The 17,982-nt window shown below is 49.8% G+C and overlaps 6 protein-coding genes and 6 non-coding genes across 12 annotated transcripts, besides 2 other annotated features; all 12 read left to right on the top strand.

The window, feature by feature from the left end:
* The first annotated feature begins 6 nt into the window (after positions 1–6).
* Tb10_snoRNA_0049 lies at positions 7–71 on the top strand. The gene has a single exon (XR_002989854.1). It is a non-coding gene; the product is annotated as an H/ACA snoRNA, TB10Cs4H2 (small nucleolar RNA).
* Positions 72–87: 16 nt separating this feature from the next.
* On the top strand, positions 88–174 carry Tb10_snoRNA_0048. Its single transcript, XR_002989853.1, has one exon. It is a non-coding gene; the product is annotated as a C/D snoRNA, TB10C4C2 (small nucleolar RNA).
* A 96-nt stretch (positions 175–270) lies between these two features.
* Positions 271–350, top strand: Tb10_snoRNA_0047. The gene has a single exon (XR_002989852.1). It is a non-coding gene; the product is annotated as a C/D snoRNA, TB10C4C3 (small nucleolar RNA).
* An 87-nt stretch (positions 351–437) lies between these two features.
* Tb10_snoRNA_0046 lies at positions 438–506 on the top strand. Its single transcript, XR_002989851.1, has one exon. It is a non-coding gene; the product is annotated as an H/ACA snoRNA, TB10Cs4H3 (small nucleolar RNA).
* Positions 507–520: 14 nt separating this feature from the next.
* On the top strand, positions 521–616 carry Tb10_snoRNA_0045. Its single transcript, XR_002989850.1, has one exon. It is a non-coding gene; the product is annotated as a C/D snoRNA, TB10C4C4 (small nucleolar RNA).
* Positions 617–669: 53 nt separating this feature from the next.
* Tb10_snoRNA_0044 lies at positions 670–736 on the top strand. Its single transcript, XR_002989849.1, has one exon. It is a non-coding gene; the product is annotated as an H/ACA snoRNA, TB10Cs4H4 (small nucleolar RNA).
* A 482-nt stretch (positions 737–1,218) lies between these two features.
* Tb10.05.0120 (uncharacterized protein) lies at positions 1,219–3,309 on the top strand (the record flags this gene model as incomplete). The annotated part of the gene is made up of 1 exon (XM_822758.1): positions 1,219–3,309. One exon carries the CDS (start codon positions 1,219–1,221, stop codon positions 3,307–3,309), a length of 2,091 nt encoding a protein of 696 aa, XP_827851.1.
* A 725-nt stretch (positions 3,310–4,034) lies between these two features.
* Positions 4,035–4,057: a microsatellite.
* Positions 4,058–4,126: 69 nt separating this feature from the next.
* Positions 4,127–5,545, top strand: Tb10.05.0110 (serine/threonine protein phosphatase type 5; the record flags this gene model as incomplete). Its single annotated transcript, XM_822757.1, has 1 exon — positions 4,127–5,545. One exon carries the CDS (start codon positions 4,127–4,129, stop codon positions 5,543–5,545), a length of 1,419 nt encoding a protein of 472 aa, XP_827850.1.
* A 605-nt stretch (positions 5,546–6,150) lies between these two features.
* Positions 6,151–6,176: a microsatellite.
* Positions 6,177–7,008: 832 nt separating this feature from the next.
* Tb10.05.0100 (hypothetical protein, conserved) lies at positions 7,009–9,228 on the top strand (the record flags this gene model as incomplete). The annotated part of the gene is made up of 1 exon (XM_822756.1): positions 7,009–9,228. The coding sequence occupies one exon, from the start codon at positions 7,009–7,011 to the stop codon at positions 9,226–9,228; it is 2,220 nt and encodes a 739-aa protein (XP_827849.1).
* Positions 9,229–10,756: 1,528 nt separating this feature from the next.
* Tb10.05.0090 (hypothetical protein, conserved) lies at positions 10,757–12,337 on the top strand (the record flags this gene model as incomplete). Its single annotated transcript, XM_822755.1, has 1 exon — positions 10,757–12,337. One exon carries the CDS (start codon positions 10,757–10,759, stop codon positions 12,335–12,337), a length of 1,581 nt encoding a protein of 526 aa, XP_827848.1.
* Positions 12,338–12,782: 445 nt separating this feature from the next.
* On the top strand, positions 12,783–15,206 carry Tb10.05.0080 (glucosidase, putative; the record flags this gene model as incomplete). The annotated part of the gene is made up of 1 exon (XM_822754.1): positions 12,783–15,206. The coding sequence occupies one exon, from the start codon at positions 12,783–12,785 to the stop codon at positions 15,204–15,206; it is 2,424 nt and encodes an 807-aa protein (XP_827847.1).
* Positions 15,207–15,901: 695 nt separating this feature from the next.
* Positions 15,902–17,359, top strand: Tb10.05.0070 (hypothetical protein, conserved; the record flags this gene model as incomplete). The annotated part of the gene is made up of 1 exon (XM_822753.1): positions 15,902–17,359. The coding sequence occupies one exon, from the start codon at positions 15,902–15,904 to the stop codon at positions 17,357–17,359; it is 1,458 nt and encodes a 485-aa protein (XP_827846.1).
* Positions 17,360–17,982: the final 623 nt, after the last annotated feature.

The raw sequence follows: 17,982 nt of genomic DNA, 5'->3' as shown, positions 1-17,982 counted from the left end.
GTACAACGTCTCTGTCTAACGCCTCACATGTGCAGAAATCGTTGTGGGGCGATTTCAGGAGGCGGAGATATTCCAATAGCGTTTACTCTGCGTGATGTGACTGCAGTTGTAGTGCGCACTGACGACCCATCATGAGCGAGAAACCAACTTTGCGTTTACCAATCTATCTGATTCCTCCCTTCTTCCCCTCGTTACTCTTTTTTCCCTTCTCTTTTGACTCTTGGATCATTGGACTATGCGAAATGTGACATGTTATGGGCACGACACCGCTGCGACGATGAGAAACTGTCTAACGACAGGCGGACCGACACATCCAATGAGGACTCTTGAATGTGTACAAATGTTGAGCAGCGGTGTTGATTGTACCGGCATTTACCGTCCCTAACTCCTTCCTGCTATGTGTGTTTACACTGCATCTTTATTCACTGTTGCTGTATCGACGCCCATACAACCGCCCCACACCGTGCTTTGCATGCATTGTGGGGTGATACATGTGGTGGAGATGTTCTGCTGCATGGCTGTGTATGAGGACAGAAGTTGTAGTGCGCGACTGAGTGACAACTTAGTGCTGATTGATACCAACGCTTTCAGCGAGAGTGCTGTACTTGACTGACACGTACCTGCAGTAATTTCCCCCATTGCTGTTTCTTCAGTGTTACCTTCTATTTCTGAGGAGGCCCGTAGCCACGGCATGCCTTTTTGGTGGTGCGTTGTGGGTGGTGGCTTTCCAAGAGGCGAGGCGAGTATGTCGGTGCCTTGTGTACACACCGTCTATCCTCCTTTCTTCTAGTTTCTTCCCTGTGATATTCCTTATTGTGCCACCAGGTGTTTGTTGTGCTTGCTCGTACTTGCGTACACATGTGCTATGGTTATGTTAATGCTCGGTTGTTAATATGCCCGCTGCGTGTCGCACTTTAAGTTGCCACACGGACGAGGCATGGTGCAATATCTACCTGGGACACTGTTCTAATTCATATGATGTTGCTGATACTTTATTTGCCGTCTACCGTAAGTCGGGAAGGGTGCATTTTGCGTTGAGCGGTGGTGAATGACAGCCACTGGGTTTCGGTTTAGCCATTAATGTTGCTTTTACTCGGGGGGTTATTGTGCATGGTGTACCAGGGTTCTGCTGCATCCACTGGTTGCTTAACACGCTGGTGTGTCCATTCTTGCAGTTATTGAAAGTTTGCGTTCTTCTCCTCACGTCTATTTCGTAGAATGCCGGCGTTGCAATGGTTAGGAAGGAAGTGGCGCACTGGAACTGATGATTTTTTTCTATCCAGCTTCGTATTTTTCTCCGCTCTCACTACTAGTGGGACCCTTATACTATCGCGCTTTGGCGGATGGTTCAGTGTTGACATGAAGGGATGCCCAGGAGTTCCTCCAAAATACGAACGGTGTGTGTACGCCCTTGGAATCATCAGCTGTGTTGGCGCTTCGTTTCACCTTGCTAGTGCGTTGCTGAGTTGTCGTGGTGGTCCATTCCATGTGTCGAAGCGGCGTCATGTGGGCACGCTTCTTTATTTGACGACAGCAACGGCGCTAAGTTGTTTGCCGCTCAGTTCCGTTGTTTTGAAGTATTCCTTGTATGACGGGTTTATGAAAATGTGCGATCCATTTTCAAGACGCTCCCTGTACGCATCTCTGCTCGTCAATATCGTGGTTTCGCTGCTGCATGTCATCTCCCTCCTCCTTTCATTCGACCCCAATGGGGGTCGCAAGTGGGGGGACTCAGAGGAGTACAAGATGTTGTGGGGCAGGCGGTGTCGCCTCCTTTGTTGCTGTTGCTTCCGTCCAGCAGAAGACGACGATGACGTGTTTGAGGATGCAGCAGCTACTCTAGCTGCGTTCTTTCAAGGTTATGATTTGGTGCCCAGCGACATATTTGCGGGCATGATCCTGCTACACGACGCACAGCGGCGGGTGCTTCTTGAGCGTGTGGCGCACGTTCGCTTTCCGCCACCAGATGATGGGTGCAAAGAGCGCGTTAGTAGCCAGGCCCGCTACTTCCCTTTGCTAACCTCACAGCAACGGCAGTGTGTGGTGGAACTGCGGCAGTACAGCCGTTTTTACATGGCCGCTTATGGGTGTCTTCTGTATCTTCATATGAACCTCTGTACTGGCCTACCGAAGTTGTGCTGCAGCGACCCAAAGATGTGCTGCCGCAAGCGTGCAAACTCGCACCAGGGGGCGGGTTGCTTCTGCGATCTGACGGCTGCCCTCAAGGTGAGTGGCCTTGCAGAGGAAGATATTATCCTTTCTAATTGGAGGAATGCTCTCTTTCGCCCTGTGTTCTACGTCGCTTTGGACCGAGAGACGGCATCCATTGTTGTTGCAATCCGTGGGACGCTCTCATTTGTCGACTGCATAACCGATGTGACGGCTACCCCGGAGCCACTGTTTATTCCCGATCTGGCGAATAGTGAACGCGCGTGCGCCAACGACTATTATGTTCACGGGGGGATAAAACGGTCTGCTGAATACGTGTTGCGCGAGCTGAGGGAGTCGGGTGTGCTCGAGGCGGTGCTGCATGGTGGGCTCAATAGCTACAGACTCGTCGTCCTGGGGCACTCGCTTGGTGCTGGTGTTGCCGCGGTACTTAGCATCTTGCTCTACGCCACAGAAGAGGGCGTACGGGAGCGGTTGCGATGCCTTGCGTATTCACCACCTGGGGGGCTGATGTCACCGGCTCTTGCGCACTACAGCAAAGATTTTATCTTAGCCTGCTTTGTCGGAAACGATGTAATCCCACGGACGGCCTCTCACACTTTTGACGATCTCCGGGAATCAGTGCTGGACGTGCTGGAGAGCTGCAACATGTCGAAACCGTTGATTTTCGCGAACAGATGCATTCTAGGAAGGCGGAACAGCTCGGCGGGCAGGTGTGAACCGTTATCTTCAGAGGAAAGCAGGGCAGTGCGAGCGCAGTTGCAGTCCAAAGCGTGCGTACTCCCTATGGATCAGAGGAAACTGTTTCCCCCATATACGCTGGTGCACCTACGCAAGGCCGTGGTGCGGTGGACTCCTAAAAGCTGTTGCTGCATCCCATGTTGTTGTTGTAGCAAGCGGGAGAACGTGTTTGTCCCTACATTCGAGACTCCGGACGACGTGCAAACCGTGGTGTGCTCCCCATCGATGTTTTCCAACCACTTCCCAGACTACGTATTTGACGCGCTTGAGGAAACAACGGAGCGGCTGCAGCGCGGTGAGCTAGAGCGATTTTTCGATTGCCAATACTACAACACAACCAACTTTGCACACCCCACCTATGGTGCAACGCCCGTTAACGGTAGCATGGGCGTTGTGTAGGCCGAAACATCTTTAGCCCACACATGTGGACTACGGTTGGCGTGCAGCCGCAGGTTCTTGCTACGACGATTTTTCTCTACATTCCGGAGGACCTTACTTCCTCACGTTAATTTACTGTAATTGAGGCGGTGCTGGGAGGTCCACGACTGTGTGGGTTACTTATTGCATGTGCCGACAGATGCTGCTCTTCGTGATTCCCAAAACTATTTTTGTGAGGTCCCCCACACGTGATGTTGTCGGTTTCGCTCATATGTGTATGTATACGTATGTTGTTTACGGTGGTGGGCGTGTGTGCCTCGGAGATTTGGGATCTTGATGATCTTGTGTTTCATGATTAGGGTCGCAACACGGGAAGTCGTTTTGAGAGGCCCTCTAACCGCCGTTACTGACGGCTGTCTTTTTACGTTTTTTTTTAGCAGTGTAGAGTTCTCGAGGAAGTCTTCCGTTTCGTGGTTGCCGTAATGCATGTGGGGTTGGTTTCGACTATTTGAAGTTCCTCGACTCATTTCCTATTTCTCAGGCGTGCTTTGCTGGTCTCACCTTCCTCCCTCTATTAACGCGCCATGGATGCAAAGTGGGTCACCACAGCTTCGCGTTAGGGACTGGCCGGTGGCGGGAACGGGGGGTCATTATCAACTTTTCCGAGAGAGTGCGTGCAAATGCCAACACATTAGCATTCTTTAAATCATTCTCTTTGCATATCCTCTCTATTACTATGATTATTGTATATATATATATATATATATATGACTCAGCTAAATACGTGTTCTTTCTTTTCCTTTGCTTCTTGAAGCATTGGCTGGAAGGTCGTGTTGCGATGGCCGGGGTAGAGGAAGCAGACAAGCTGAAGCAGCTGGGAAACGCAGCCTTTAGTGAGCGCAAGTGGCACCTTGCCATTGACATGTATACGAAGGCTATCGAACTGACAAAAACGCCAACATTGTTTTGCAACCGTGCACTTGCAGAGCTTAGAGCTGAGCTTCCCGGTGCGGCGCTTGCTGACGCTGATGCGGCGTTAGGGATAGAGCCAACCTTCGCAAAGGCCTATTACCACAAGGCATCCGCGTATCTGAGCCTTGGAAAACACAAGCAGGCGCTGACAAACTACAAGAAAGTTGTGGATTTGGCACCACAAAATTCCGATGCGCAGGCGAAGGTGGAGTTTTGTAAGAAGGAAATACGCCGAATCAACTTTGAAAATGCCATTATGACTCCAGACGAGGCACCTCTGTCGCAGACAATTAAACTGGGCAGTGTGCGTGCTGATTACGATGGGCCTCGTATCGAAAATGAAACCGTCACCGTAGAATTCGTGGAAGCGATGAAGGAGCATTTCAGGTTAGAGAAACTCATTGACCGGCACGACGTCATATTTATCCTGTTGGAGGTGCAGAAGATTCTGAAAAAATGCCCTAACTTTGTGTCCATCAACGTGCCAGTTGGTGAAGAAATAACAGTGTGTGGTGACACGCACGGGCAGTATTACGATCTCCTCAATATATTCAAGTTGAACGGGAATCCCTTGGAAACGAACCGGTACCTTTTCAACGGTGACTTTGTGGACCGCGGTTCGTACTCATTTGAAAATATCATGACGCTGTTTGCGTACAAAGTACTTTACCCGGATCACTTTTTCTTATCTCGTGGGAACCATGAGGGTGTTTCCATGAACCGAATGTATGGGTTTGAAGGGGAAGTAACCCAAAAGTACAACAGCGAAATGTTTCGCCTCTTCACGGAGGTATTCAACAGTCTTCCAATCGGTCACATTATTAACAACGAGGTGTTTGTAGTGCACGGCGGTCTTTACTCCTCGGATAAGGTGACATTGGATGACCTGCAACACCCTAACCGATTCCGTGATATACCTGAGAGCGGTCTAATCTGCGAAAGCCTGTGGTCCGATCCACAGCCGATGCCTGGGCGAGCCCCAAGTAAGCGTGGGGTGAGCTGCCTGTCTTTCGGGCCGGACGTAACCGAGACGTTCCTAAACAATAACAACCTTAAACTGCTCGTACGCTCTCATGAGGTAAAGGACGAGGGGTACGAGATAGAACACGGTGGCAAATGCATTACAGTCTTCAGCGCACCAAACTATTGTGACCAAATGGGCAACAAGGGAGCATTCATCCGTTTTACCGGCGGTGACATGAAACCAAGATTCACAACATTCACGCACGTGCCGCATCCTGGGAAACGGCCAATGCATTACGCCACAGGATTTGGCCTGTTTTGAGGAAGAGTAAAAAGGAATGGAGGGAAAGCGAGACATCGCAGGGGAGAGCTGTGACCAAAGCCAATGCACCCGTGACAAGGGGCGGCGGGGGAAATATCATTGGGAAATATATTAGTTAGGATGCGTATATGCATGTGTATTTGTGTATATATGCATGTGTGTAAGCATCGTTGAGATATGCCTTCTCTTCCTGCACAGTCATCGTCCATTCGTTGGGGCCTCTGTTCTTCAGACATCTTCCGTGCGCAGGAGGTGCGTTCTGCAACTATTAGGTCAAGTGCACTACTTGAAGTGGGATGGGGGGAAAAAATAACATCACCACTAACAGGGGTTGTATTTCACTCTCGTGCTTGTTCTTCTTTTCCTATTCTTATAGTTTGTTGGCTCACCTGTGCCTAATCAATGTCTAAGTGGCTCGCAGCCGTTTGTATCTCCCCTATTCGATTTCTCCATCGGACGGCTGTAGGGGCTGGTTTATGGGGACCTGTTTCGTGCATTTTTCACACTATTGTCCATATGAAATGCACATACCACCTGAAGCTACTCCTTTCTCAATCTCCAGTTGCCGCTGTCTTCGTTGTGTGTTTGTCCTTTGTCAGATTGCAATATATATATATATATATATATATATGCCATTTATTATTTTACCGTGAATTGTTTCTTCTACAGATTTTTGTTTTTTCTATTCTTGTTTATCATTTCACTGTGTGTGTGGCGTCCATCCTAATCCACTTGGAGAAAATGCAGTGATATCTAAGTAACTAAAAAGTGAGAAATGAGGAAGAAGAAAATTAATTAGAGGGCAAGAGGGGAGGGGGCGAAAGGATTGAATGAAGAAACGTAAGCAAATGAGGACATGCATCTAATCGTATTTGCGCAAAGGTTCTTGGGAGAGGGAAGGAAAGGAGTTGAAAGCGTCTGGTAGTGGTGGTGGTAATTACGACCTGTTACGGCATCAGTGCTGGCACCGCATGACTGATTGGCGGGTGACGGCCCGTCCCCCCTTCCATATTTATTTTCGCGGTGTAGATAAGCAGGTGCTGTTTTACAAAAAAAAAAATGATAACATAAAGAACAACGCCGTAACAAGAGCGCAAAATGAAGAAGCAAGGGAAGAGCACATATATTTTTACTTATGTTATATATAAATGTGCTTCTCTTCATGTGAGCATATGAGGGTTGCGGCGCTGAGATTTCCTCAGCGGGTACCACCACGAGGACTGGTAGGTGGCCGGCGCCAGTGGTGGCTTTGACTCCGTAAATATTTCTTGTTGTTCCGTAATAACTTCTCCCTTGTTGCGTTCAACGTCTCTCTGACGTGTAGATGGGACCACTACCGCACGCAGTTGTATCGTGTCTCCATGCTTTATATACCAAGGTTCTTTCTTCAACCGATGATCGGGATTGGTAACTGAGAGTGGAGCGAAAGGAAGCGAAGGAAAGTTAACTTATTAAAAATTTTAATGGTATTTGGCGTAAGGCGATGTTCGCGCGCTATCCTTTCTGGGGTTCTGTTTCTACTGCTGCTTCATGTGGTCAAGCTGCCCCTTGTCGCAGCTGCTAGGGAGCACGGCATAGAAGAGCCTGAGTCAAGCTCTTCTGGCGGTGCCTCTATTCGCAAAACGGAAAGGCATATTTACACCATCTTGGACCACGTAATCTTAATATTGGTGTGTCTCTCGTTCTCCGCCATATTTGCCGGGCTAACCATCGGTATTTTGTGCATGGACACGCTGACGTTGAGCATAATTGCAAGTAGTGGTCGAGAGCCGGACAGGACGCACGCCTCACGGATACTTCCTCTGCGCCGCCAGGGCCATGTGACTCTCTGCACGCTTATCATCTCGAATATGCTCATGAATGTTATCGTGGTGCAACAGCTAGGCGCCCTCACAGAGCTGCTCTGTAAGTTCAGCTATATCAGTGGAGCGTGCAAGGATAATGGCGGTGCACCAGGCATCGCATTGTTTGCTGTAAGCACCTTACTTATTCTTATCTTTACCGAGATCGTCCCTATGTCCATATGCAAGTCCAAGTATTCATTGGCAATTGCAGCGGCGGGGTGCTCAGTGGTGCGTGTGGCAAGGGTCCTTGTTTATCCCGTAGCAATGCCACTGGGTCTACTGTTGGACCGCTTGGTGCCGCACGACGCTGGTCAAATATACGATCGCAATGAACTGCGGAAGCTAATGATTCTACATTGTGAAGCGCACGGTGAGCGCAGTGGCCTCGCAACGTCTGAACTGAAGCTGCTCATTGCCGCGATGGACTTCCAGGAGAGGAAAGTCTGCGACATTATGAAGCCTATGGAAGATGTGACCACCGTGAGGGTGGATGATGTTCTCACGCCGTGTTTGATTGAGTCTCTGTGGCGGAGCGGACGGTCTCGCATTCCCGTGCAGGAGACATTGGGAGGGTACCGTGATGTTCTGATTGTGAAGGACCTGCTGTCGATGCCGCCGCTGATTGAAGGTGCAACGCCGTTGACAATCGGTGAGTTCGTCAACGGGAGTGCACGGACAGCCCTTGCAGTGCACAAGGACACTCCCCTGCCAACAGTCCTGAGGATGTTTCAGCACGCGGAGACGCAGATGCTGTTTGTCTCGGGTACAGACACCGTTAGTTTACTGACAGATGAGAATATTAGTATGAGCATGTCTGTCACTTTGAATCAGTGTACCGCTTTACGTGACACAGAAATCATTGGTATTGTGACACTAGAAGATGTACTAGAAACCCTTATAAAGGGAGAAATATACGACGAGTATGATAGTTATGACTTCCCAGCGCACACCAACAGTGTTTTGGGGGAAAGAGAGGTGCTGCTGGATCTCTGCGGCGTTCCACCCCCGCTTTCAGAGCCTGCACAAGTTCCAAGAGTGAACTTCTATTCCTACTACGTACAGCCCGGCAGTGATGGCACCCTGACAGAGGCGCAGATTTGGGCTGTTGCGTACTACTTGACCCGCTCGGTTCCACCTTTCTACCTCTGGCACCCAGGGTATGTAAAGATGTTGCTTGACGAGTGCGGAATCGATCAGTACACGTTCCCTGCACCCGTACCAAGCGGTGAAGCTCCCTCTAATTCTTACCCTCCTCTGAGTGGCACGGTGATCGCGGGCAACACTGAAGGCACACGAGACGCACCGAATTCCACAAATGATCTCATTTCCCGCGCCACAGAGGAGCGCGCCGTGTTATATCGTAATGGTGTTGAATCATCTGTGTTCACCCTAATACTGGGTGGTAGGGTAGAGGTACTTGTCGCCTCCTGCAACTCCCTGTTGAAGCAGCGTTCTTTCGACTGGTTGGGGGAAGGTGCACTGCAACTGCAGCGCTACATCCCAGATTATGATGCAGTGGTGTTGCACCCCACGCGCCTCTACCGTATTCCGAGGGAGTTGTACGATAGGTATCAAAGTTTTAACAACCATTACAACCGTGCATTTAATGCCGGCCTCTCCGCAGGAAGGTCACATGACGGCGCTACGATTTTGAATGTTACGTCCCTTGAGATGTCACCCATAGAGGCTAAGGATCATCCTGATGGCGCGGCATATGTTGACATAGGGGAGGAGGATCATCATCCGATGAGTCCAGAGAGTGCGTACGGAACCTTCAGGGGCGCTCGCAAACCGGGGTCACGGTACGAAGAGATGAAGCTTCTAAACCCTCCCAAGTAGGAAAGTAATGCTTTGCAAAGCATTCCTTGTCTCTCACGGCTGTCAGCGCCCCTTAGGTGAAGACTCAGCGCAAACGGATTTAATTGTTGGTCATATGTGTTCACAACCTCTTCGTTTTTCATCAATTGGTCTCATATGAACTGTATGTTTCGGGGGAATGAGGAAGTTTATCACCTTCATTTGGGTGTAAAAGGGCTGGAGGACATCAAGAAGCAGTTTCCAAAACTCTTGTGTGTCGGTTGGACGTTACCTCCAGGCACATTGTGTGTGCCCCGCACCCTTCCTTGGTTACGTATCGTTTTTGTGCATTGCAATGCCTTGGTTTCATTGTTTGCTTGGGTCGCCAGCGAATTGAGTGCTAGGTATGACATCACGGTGTATGGTAACTTTCCTCTCCTATTCATGAACACGTGTAGTGGGGAGGGTGTGTTGAGATGAAGTGAGGTGAGGTGACGATCAGCCCCACATTGTCCTGTACATTTTAGGGGGATTAAGAAGTCGGAGGTGCAAATACAGCATACCTGCGGGTGCGAGGTGGCTGTCACAACTCTCTTCCCCCTCCCTGGCTACCCACTGCTTCAAAGTACGCCATGCTGCGGTCACAAAAAAAAAAACTCTAGTGCTGGAGGATGAGGATAGAGAGATAAAACGCATTCGCCGACTGGAGGGTTATGGCGGTCCGAGATTGTGGCAGGAGTACGCCAGTGGATGCGCCGTTGATTAACTGTAGTCAGAATAAGGATAACGTGTTCCAAACGTGCTACGACACATTTTTGCAGTCGAAGTTCACGCATCGTTTTTTTTTGTTAGTAATCCTCGCACCTGCCCTACTTTCCGTCGGATGTTTGATATCGCTACGCTCATCTTGATATGTCTTTTTGTCTCTAAATGTCTCCACGACTTTCTCCTCTTACTTTTCTTTTGCTTGAATTACCTTAAACCAACGAGAATAAAGTTAACAACCACATGGATAGTGAGGAAGGTGAGTTCGTTGTATATGGCGACTGCGGAAGCGCCGAAGATGCCCAATTTGATCAGCTGGTGGGTGCCATAGAGGATTTTATGGTAAATCTGGACCAGGACGCCATGTTGGCGAAGTTACCGCCCTTTTTCTCCGTCTCTGATGAGCACGAGCGACATAAAATTCATAGGGAGTTACTCAAACGCGTTGATGCAGATTTAGATGAACATGTGCTGAAAAACTGTCAGAGCATCGGATCGATGGAGAATGCTGTTCGCATACTGGAGTCGCGCAAAGAGGAAATCTCCGAAGACGTGTTGGACTTTGTTAGTGACGGCTTCCTTGACTACAATATCTTTGTGGAAGCATGGGAAAAGCGAGATCAATAACGGAACCGTGCTCCCCCGGTATCCCTCCCCGACTCTCGTCCGTTAAGGGTAGTGATCGCGATACCGAATTATTCGTAGCGTTCTTATCCAAGAGAAAGACACTCGAGGTGGAATATGTTCGTGGGCCTGTTACGCGCTTCGCCGGTAACTGCCAGGGGAGTGTGCGTGAGAGAGAGCTATGTTAAGACTCACTTTCCCGTCACGTGGATACCTCAATGATTTCGCTTCTCCCACTCTTATCGCTGTTACTTCTGACGAGATTTGTTCTTTGTTGTTACGTTGTCCTGATTTCTCCTTAGTTGCTCTCCTCTCCCGCTTCCTTGTTTCTCGTGGTGACTGGCAATGGTTCTGTCTTTTCAATTCTACAACGCCCCGAAGGGCTGAATGGATGGCCGAAACCTTTCAGTTGCTGCCAAGCGAGCAAGGTGAAACATTAGGGCGATTCTGTGCCGCGAAAAGGGTGAATGTCACGGACGTATGGCTTCCGTTGCAGTTGCTGCGCCCGGCTCGCGCAAAGGACGATACCCCAGTTGTACTCTCACCAAGTACAGCTGCCGTGCTCCTGAACCACAAAACTGGAAAATTAACCACCCGCAGGAGCGAGATCCTCGCGCTGGTGCCTGTGCTGTTTGCTGACGAGAGGAACTTTGCATTTCCACTCTCTGCCATTCCGACAGACTGCACTATTTTTGCTCGGGCTTCCAAAGCAATGGCAAGCAAGCGTATCCCATCAGGGTTAACGGTCATGCACCGTTCAGTTACACCCGCACAAGCGTTGGCCGAGGGGTCTTGCCTTTCTGACGCTGAACCGCAGCCTAAAGTAGCGAAGAAGCAAGCATTGTCGGATTCGGGGTTGACTGTTGGTAGTGTTCCGACGGCACCAGCGAGCACGGATACGTCCGCAGGGCAGGTGAATAAACGTGCGAGGAGTGATGCTGCATTTGATGGGTTCCTGCAGGAGGCGTTGGTGACACTGAGAGGCGGTAAGAGTACACCACGTGAGGGTGTCATTATCAGGGAAACGTTAGACAATTTAATTCAGGTGTGTAATGCCCCACCGCTCCACTTTGTTACGCAAAACAAACGAATGACATCACTTAATGTGCTGGGTTGCATCTGGAACGTACCAGATGAGCGAGTGATTTATCGTGTGTTCCGCCGCGGTGGCGAGGGAGAGGGCCCTAGCACGTCCACTCATACAGATTCCGAGCGTCTTATTGCTGTTTTTATCATCGACAATGTGTTGCTGAAGCGTGAACCTGCAAAGCCCGGTGCGCACAATGAAGGACCGTTGTGGTCATTGGTTGATGAAAAATTGCCTGAAGTCGCGCGTGCTCTGTCGGAAAGGGGATATCGGATCGTGCTACTCGACCACTACCCTGCTCTCCACCATGGGAACCACTACGCGCTTCACACGAAGTTAATACCTATCGCCGAATTATGTAGGCAGCACTTCACGGCGGACGTGACGGTGGTAATCTCTGCAGTGTCCAACATCAGCGGATCGCGCAGACGAGACGCCATTCCCTTTGTACTCCCTCATTCCGGCTTGTGGGAGTTCTTCGTTACACAACTCAATGGTGGAATGCGGGCGGAGAGGGACTCCCTGCTCGTAGGGTTGACGGTAAATCCGGATGAAGAGCACAGGGATATGGGGTGTCAGGGGCGTAGAGATGTGCTTTTTGCGATAAATTGTGGGCTTAGGTACGTTGACGGAGCGACGGTGAGCCGGGAAGTGCTGGGTCACGAGGATGGTTAACACATCTTCGTGCATCTCCCTTTTTCACACATCGGCGGCACTTACCCCACAGATGGTCGAGCCAAAATATTTTTGTGTACGTACCTCTATTTGTGTGGATTGCGGATACAGTAGATGCGCGAGGCGCAGATGCAGAAGGAATCACACCATTACCAGCATCAATTAGCCGTAAGTTCCCCCCCCCCCCTACACACACACACACACGCATATGCATCCTTCATCCACGTACGGACATACACGTGTATATATGTGTGTTTATTGAATTTCACATACGTGGGAGTAGGGATGTGGACTACAATGCCTTCAAGGTGATCGTTCTCCTCCCGTTACTGAAGTTAGCTTAATCAACGCTGTTCTAACAATACACAGCCATATATATGTATATATTTTTTTTTCAGTATTTTTTCGCTATTGTTGTTTGCTTGAGTAGGAAAAACTAGCAGTGATGATGCTATCGCTTGTGCTATCGTTGATTTTCCTCTCCGTCACCACTGTCAGAAGTAAAGAAATCACGAAGCTGAATTCCGAGTTCAACCTTGATGCCTCGGACTATGGCGAGGGAATACTCCGTCTTGTGTTGAAGCCAAATAAGGACTGGTTTTATGAGGTGGATTCGGTAGTGGTAAGGGAACCAGTGGTCGGGGAACTTCAATCAAAGTGCGACGGTGCTAGTTGCACAATTTCCAGTGGGAACTGTGCCATCACCACTACAGTGGAAGGAAACAGATTCCAGGCAAATTACCAGTGTGCTGGCTCCATGCTGACCTCTGTGGATCTATCATTGGATCACCTAGAGGAACCATCTGTGAACTTTTCCTTTCCAGTTGCTCAGCGTCTCTACGGCATTCCGGAGCATTCTATGGATCTGGCTCTGAAGGGAGATGTCACCTATCTGATGTACAACACAGACGCATTTCAGTATAAAATCAACGACCCCCAACCACTGTATGGTTCTATTCCCTTTCTCATCGCGCACTCAGTGAAAGTAACCACTGGTGTGCTCTTCCTCAACAGTGCCGGAATGAAGGTAAAAGTGCTGTCCGAAAATGGGATGGGTTGCCAGTGGGACGCTGAGGCTGGGTTAGTTGATTTATTCTTCTTTCCAGGCCCCACACCTGCCCTAGTGCAACAACAACATGCCTCTATCACGGGTCCTACAATTCTTCCCCCATACTTCAGCCTGGGTTTTCACCAGTGCAGGTGGAATTACCGCAGTACGGAGGACTCGCTCGGTGTTGATCAAGGCTTCGACCAACACAATCTTCCCTACGACGTTCTCTGGCTTGACATCGAACACACTGATAACAAAAAATATTTTACGTGGGACAAGGACACATTTCCCGACCCTAAGTTGCTTGTTGGGACGTTAGCCTCAAAAGGACGAAAGCTTGTAACTATCAAAGATCCTCACGTTAGGGTCGAGCCGGGCTATTTTGTACACGATGAGGCCATGCAGGGTGATTACTACGTGAAGAGCAGCAGTGGGGACGGGCCCTACGTTGGGCAATGCTGGCCGGGTCGCAGTTCGTGGCCGGATTTTTATAACAAAAGGACACGGGACTGGTACGCCACATTCTTTCACCACGATAGGTATGAGGGGGGAAGCCATGATGTTCACACATGGGTTGATATGAACGAACCATCCATATTTGATGGACCTGAAAAGACAATTCGTCGCGATGCCAAACACACCAGTGATAGCGGGAAGTTGGTTGATAACAAATACATTCACAACATATATTCGCTGTATACCGTGATGAGCGCACACCAGGGGCACTTGGAGTCCAGCAAAGGACTTGACCACGTGAAGCGGCCCTTCATTCTTACACGGAGCTTCTTCTCTGGCTCACAGCGTTATTCAGCCATGTGGACCGGAGACAACATGGCAAAGTGGGATCACCTACAGAATTCCTTCCCAGAACTTCTGTCCCTTTCGGTCTCCAACTACGTTTTCATTGGTGCGGATGCGGGTGGCTTCTTCTTTGATCCAAGCGAGGAACTCTTCGTGCGGTGGATGCAGGCAGCCGTTTTCTACCCGTTTATGCGGACGCATTCACACTTGGAAACGAAGCGTCGTGAACCATGGATGTTCGGTGGGGCCGCGACGGACAGAATCCGTGCCGCCCTGGCGCTTCGCTATTCGCTTCTCCCCTACATCTACACACAGTTCTTCATCAGCCATAGGACTGGCTCAACTATCATGAGGCCCCTCTTTTATGAGTTCCCCCATGAGGAACAATTCTATGATGAACAGTACACTTTCATGTTTGGTCCGTCGCTGCTTGCATCGCCTGTCATCAACGAAGGTGAGACAGAAAAGGTTATTCCCATTCCTAGCGGCAGTAAATGGTATTCTTATGCCACTGGTGAAGTGGTCCTGCCAGGCCAGCACCGCGTCAAAGTGGATATGGACTCTATACCGTTTTTTCTCCGCGGTGGCCACATCATTCCAGCAAAGTTGCGCATGCGTAGAGGGACATTCGGAACCAAGCATGATCCCTTCACCCTCTACGTCGCGCTGAACGATAAAGGCAATAGTGCGGGAGAATTATTCATTGATGACGGAGAGTCATTTAACTATGAGTCGGGGGCATACATCCACAGACTGCTGTCATTTACTGATGGCCGCCTTGTCAACACGGTGCACCCTAATTCGACGGCGAATGCGATGTTTACCGCAAAGAACAGGGTGGAAAGGATTATCATTCTCGGGTACGAAGGAAAGCCGAAGGTGGCCATGATAGAAGTGCCAACGCAGTCAGTCATTATGGGACGGGAAGTTGACTGTGAGATAGAGGACGGGTCCCTTGTACTGCGGAACCCGGATCTTCCAATAAGTGACGACTGGACCATTGTGCTGAAGAGATAGGATGGCGAGGCCGGCGGGTTGCTGCCACATTTCTCTGGGTCTGATCTTGTTGCTCATGCACATCGGCTCTACACTCATCACTCTTTTCGTTTACCACCTCTGAACAGCAACAATGAAAGGGGAGGTAGTTCGTCTGGGAAAGTGGTAGGCGTCGTGTTCTCATTCTATTTTACGTGACAGCATGTCCTGTTAATCATACAGCAGCATACACTACTGACCCTATTTGAAGATACGTCGAGGAGGAAAAAGTGAAAGGAAGCGGGAACACTATGCATCTAATCTCTTACCGGTATGAACCTAGAAAACACTAAGGTCATAAATTCTTTGTGAATAATTGAACATGGGAAGGCCATGGGAGGAGCAATAAACTCGCATGCACCAATTCTGAGAAGATGGGTGTGTTGGAGTCAGAGGGGGACGACAACGAATCGCCGTTGAAGAAGATGAGCCTAAGTATTTCAACGTCAACGGACATACGGATGTTTGTCGCGCCTTTGTGGCGAAGCATTCCTCCACGCCGTCAGCTGTTAACTTTCTCTTTGTATCATCGCAAATTATCCCTTCTTTGCTTCTGGTACGAACCTCGCGGGACAGTATAGTTAGGCAACGTGGCGGAGCGCACGTACACGGACACATACGCAGGGGTGGAAGTACAAGCGGCGCTGTTTTTTTTTTTTTTTTGGCATTGAGGCGGCATGTTGCGCCGTGTAGGAGAGCGCGTCACGGGAGGCATACCGTGCACAGTGGCGCCCGTTGTGGGCCCTGTACGCTATTTCTGGGACCCATATGGACATCAACCGGAGTCCATGTTTCTTGATCGAAAGGATCTTGAGCAGATGTACCCCACTCGGAAGCCAAAAACGACCGGTGGTGAGTTTGGGTACGAGCGAGGTCCTTACTGGGCGGCGATGCTTGTCCCTAATCCCGCCGTCCGGTTGCCACACGAACGACGTAGGCTTAACCCAAAACCGGCGAAACGGGTAACAGTGTTCGGGGCTAGCGGGTACCTCGGTGGAGAAATTGTGCGTGAGTTTTGTGAGCACAAAGACATTGAGAAAGTGCGTGCCACTACGCGGTACCCCACACTGATACCAGAGGGGTCGGATTTGGATCTCTTGCTGCAAAAATACCCTGAAAAAATTGAACTTCATGAGTGCGATGTAACCGACCGCATCCAGGTTAACGTTGCGGCCAATGGAAGTGACACCCTCGTTTTCGCTGTTGATTACCACGCTGAATACGCTAACAACAGCCATCACGACGTCTTTCTGACGGGGTCAACAAACGTAAGTTGGACAGCGCGCAGCGTACGGGCGGAGCGTGTCATATTCTGCAATGGATTGGACGCAACATTTGCCTCAGAGTCCAACTACTGCGACTTTCGCGCTCGAGCCGAAGACGCTGTGGGCGCAAACCATCCGGACGCCACGATTATTCGCTTCGGACCGCTGTACGGGAAGAATTACCGCTACCGAGGGTTGGGCCGCTACATCTATCCTGCGTGCTTTCCGAACTCTCTAGTGCAACCAACTTGGGTTGTTGACGCTGCCCGAGCTGTTGTCCGTTGTTCCATGTCCCGACGGGCCGTGCGCTACAAGTTTGATCTGGGAGGACCCCAGACTTTAACGCATGTTGAGGCGTTCCGCGACATTGCATCCCACTTCGACGCGCGCCTCGTCGTCCCATGTTACCGTGGCATAGGACGATTTTTTGGAAAACTTTTACCGTGGGTGGTTCCAAACCCGTGGTTTGATGACAACTGGATTGTTACTTATGAACTCGATCAGGTGAATCGTCGTAGCACTCTTTTCGATCGTCTTGCATCATGGGAACGAATCGCGTATGCCCCACACACAATAGCGGAGGCTGCTGCAATTGAGAAGGGCAAAGTGAAGCTCCCTCCATTGCATGAGCTTGACGTGTCCTACAAGGCCCTGGAAGCAGCTGACAAAGCCGCGTTTGATTTAGAGGAGGAGAATGCTAAGAAGTTTGGAATCCACCGCGCAAAGGCGGAACCCGGTTTTGGTCGCACAGACGGTTTGGAGGCGCTTGCGCAAGAGATCTATCCAGGGCAGCAGTTCCGTATTCGTCCGTTGGAGGGTGCCAAATATCCCTCTAATGTGAAGAATCCCGGACCTGTGGCTATTCATTAGTAGTTGTCGTTAGGACAGCGTTGCCATTCAGCAAGCATTTCGGTCTGGAGATACCTCTTCACCCCACTTGTAGGTAGCGTAGGGGATTTTGTCCTTTTGTAGCGGTGAATGCTTGGGAATTGTAAAGATAAGTTAGGGATAGCGAAAATCGTTTAGTTAGGTGCTATTGGAGTCGGTAGGGGAAATAGCACCTTTATTCCCTTTTTCTAACCCCCATTGTTTTAGGCGGGGTTGCAGTGCCACTCGGAGGAAGGAGGGGGAAGCCATCAGTGTTGGATCGGAAAAAGGAGCGTTCCACTTCAACAAGACTTTTTTTGTTCCGTTGAAAGTTAGTGCCATTCTTAAGTCCGTCCACTGCTAAGTAGCGTCTGGATTGTACTCAATATCTCCTTTCATTCACTGTCCCGCATCAGTAGACTGTTTGTGGCGCTGTACTTATCGGGTTCAATTGGCAACAGTTTGTGCAGTGGTTTCTCTTTACTAGACTTTATAAACCAAAACAGTTACATATGCTAAAGAAAATGTGTACTGCGCCTTTTTTTTTCCATTTGAACTCTGCATAACACCTCCCTTTGTTCTATAGCAGTGCGTGCAACTGCGGACTAACCCGCGTGAACACAGTT

Source organism: Trypanosoma brucei, chromosome 10 (assembly GCF_000002445.2).
Source record: "Trypanosoma brucei brucei TREU927 chromosome 10, whole genome shotgun sequence".
Taxonomy (NCBI): Eukaryota; Euglenozoa; class Kinetoplastea; order Trypanosomatida; family Trypanosomatidae; genus Trypanosoma; species Trypanosoma brucei.
The sequence above is the reverse complement of the archived record's forward strand: the minus strand, read 5'-3'. Positions and strand labels throughout refer to the sequence as shown.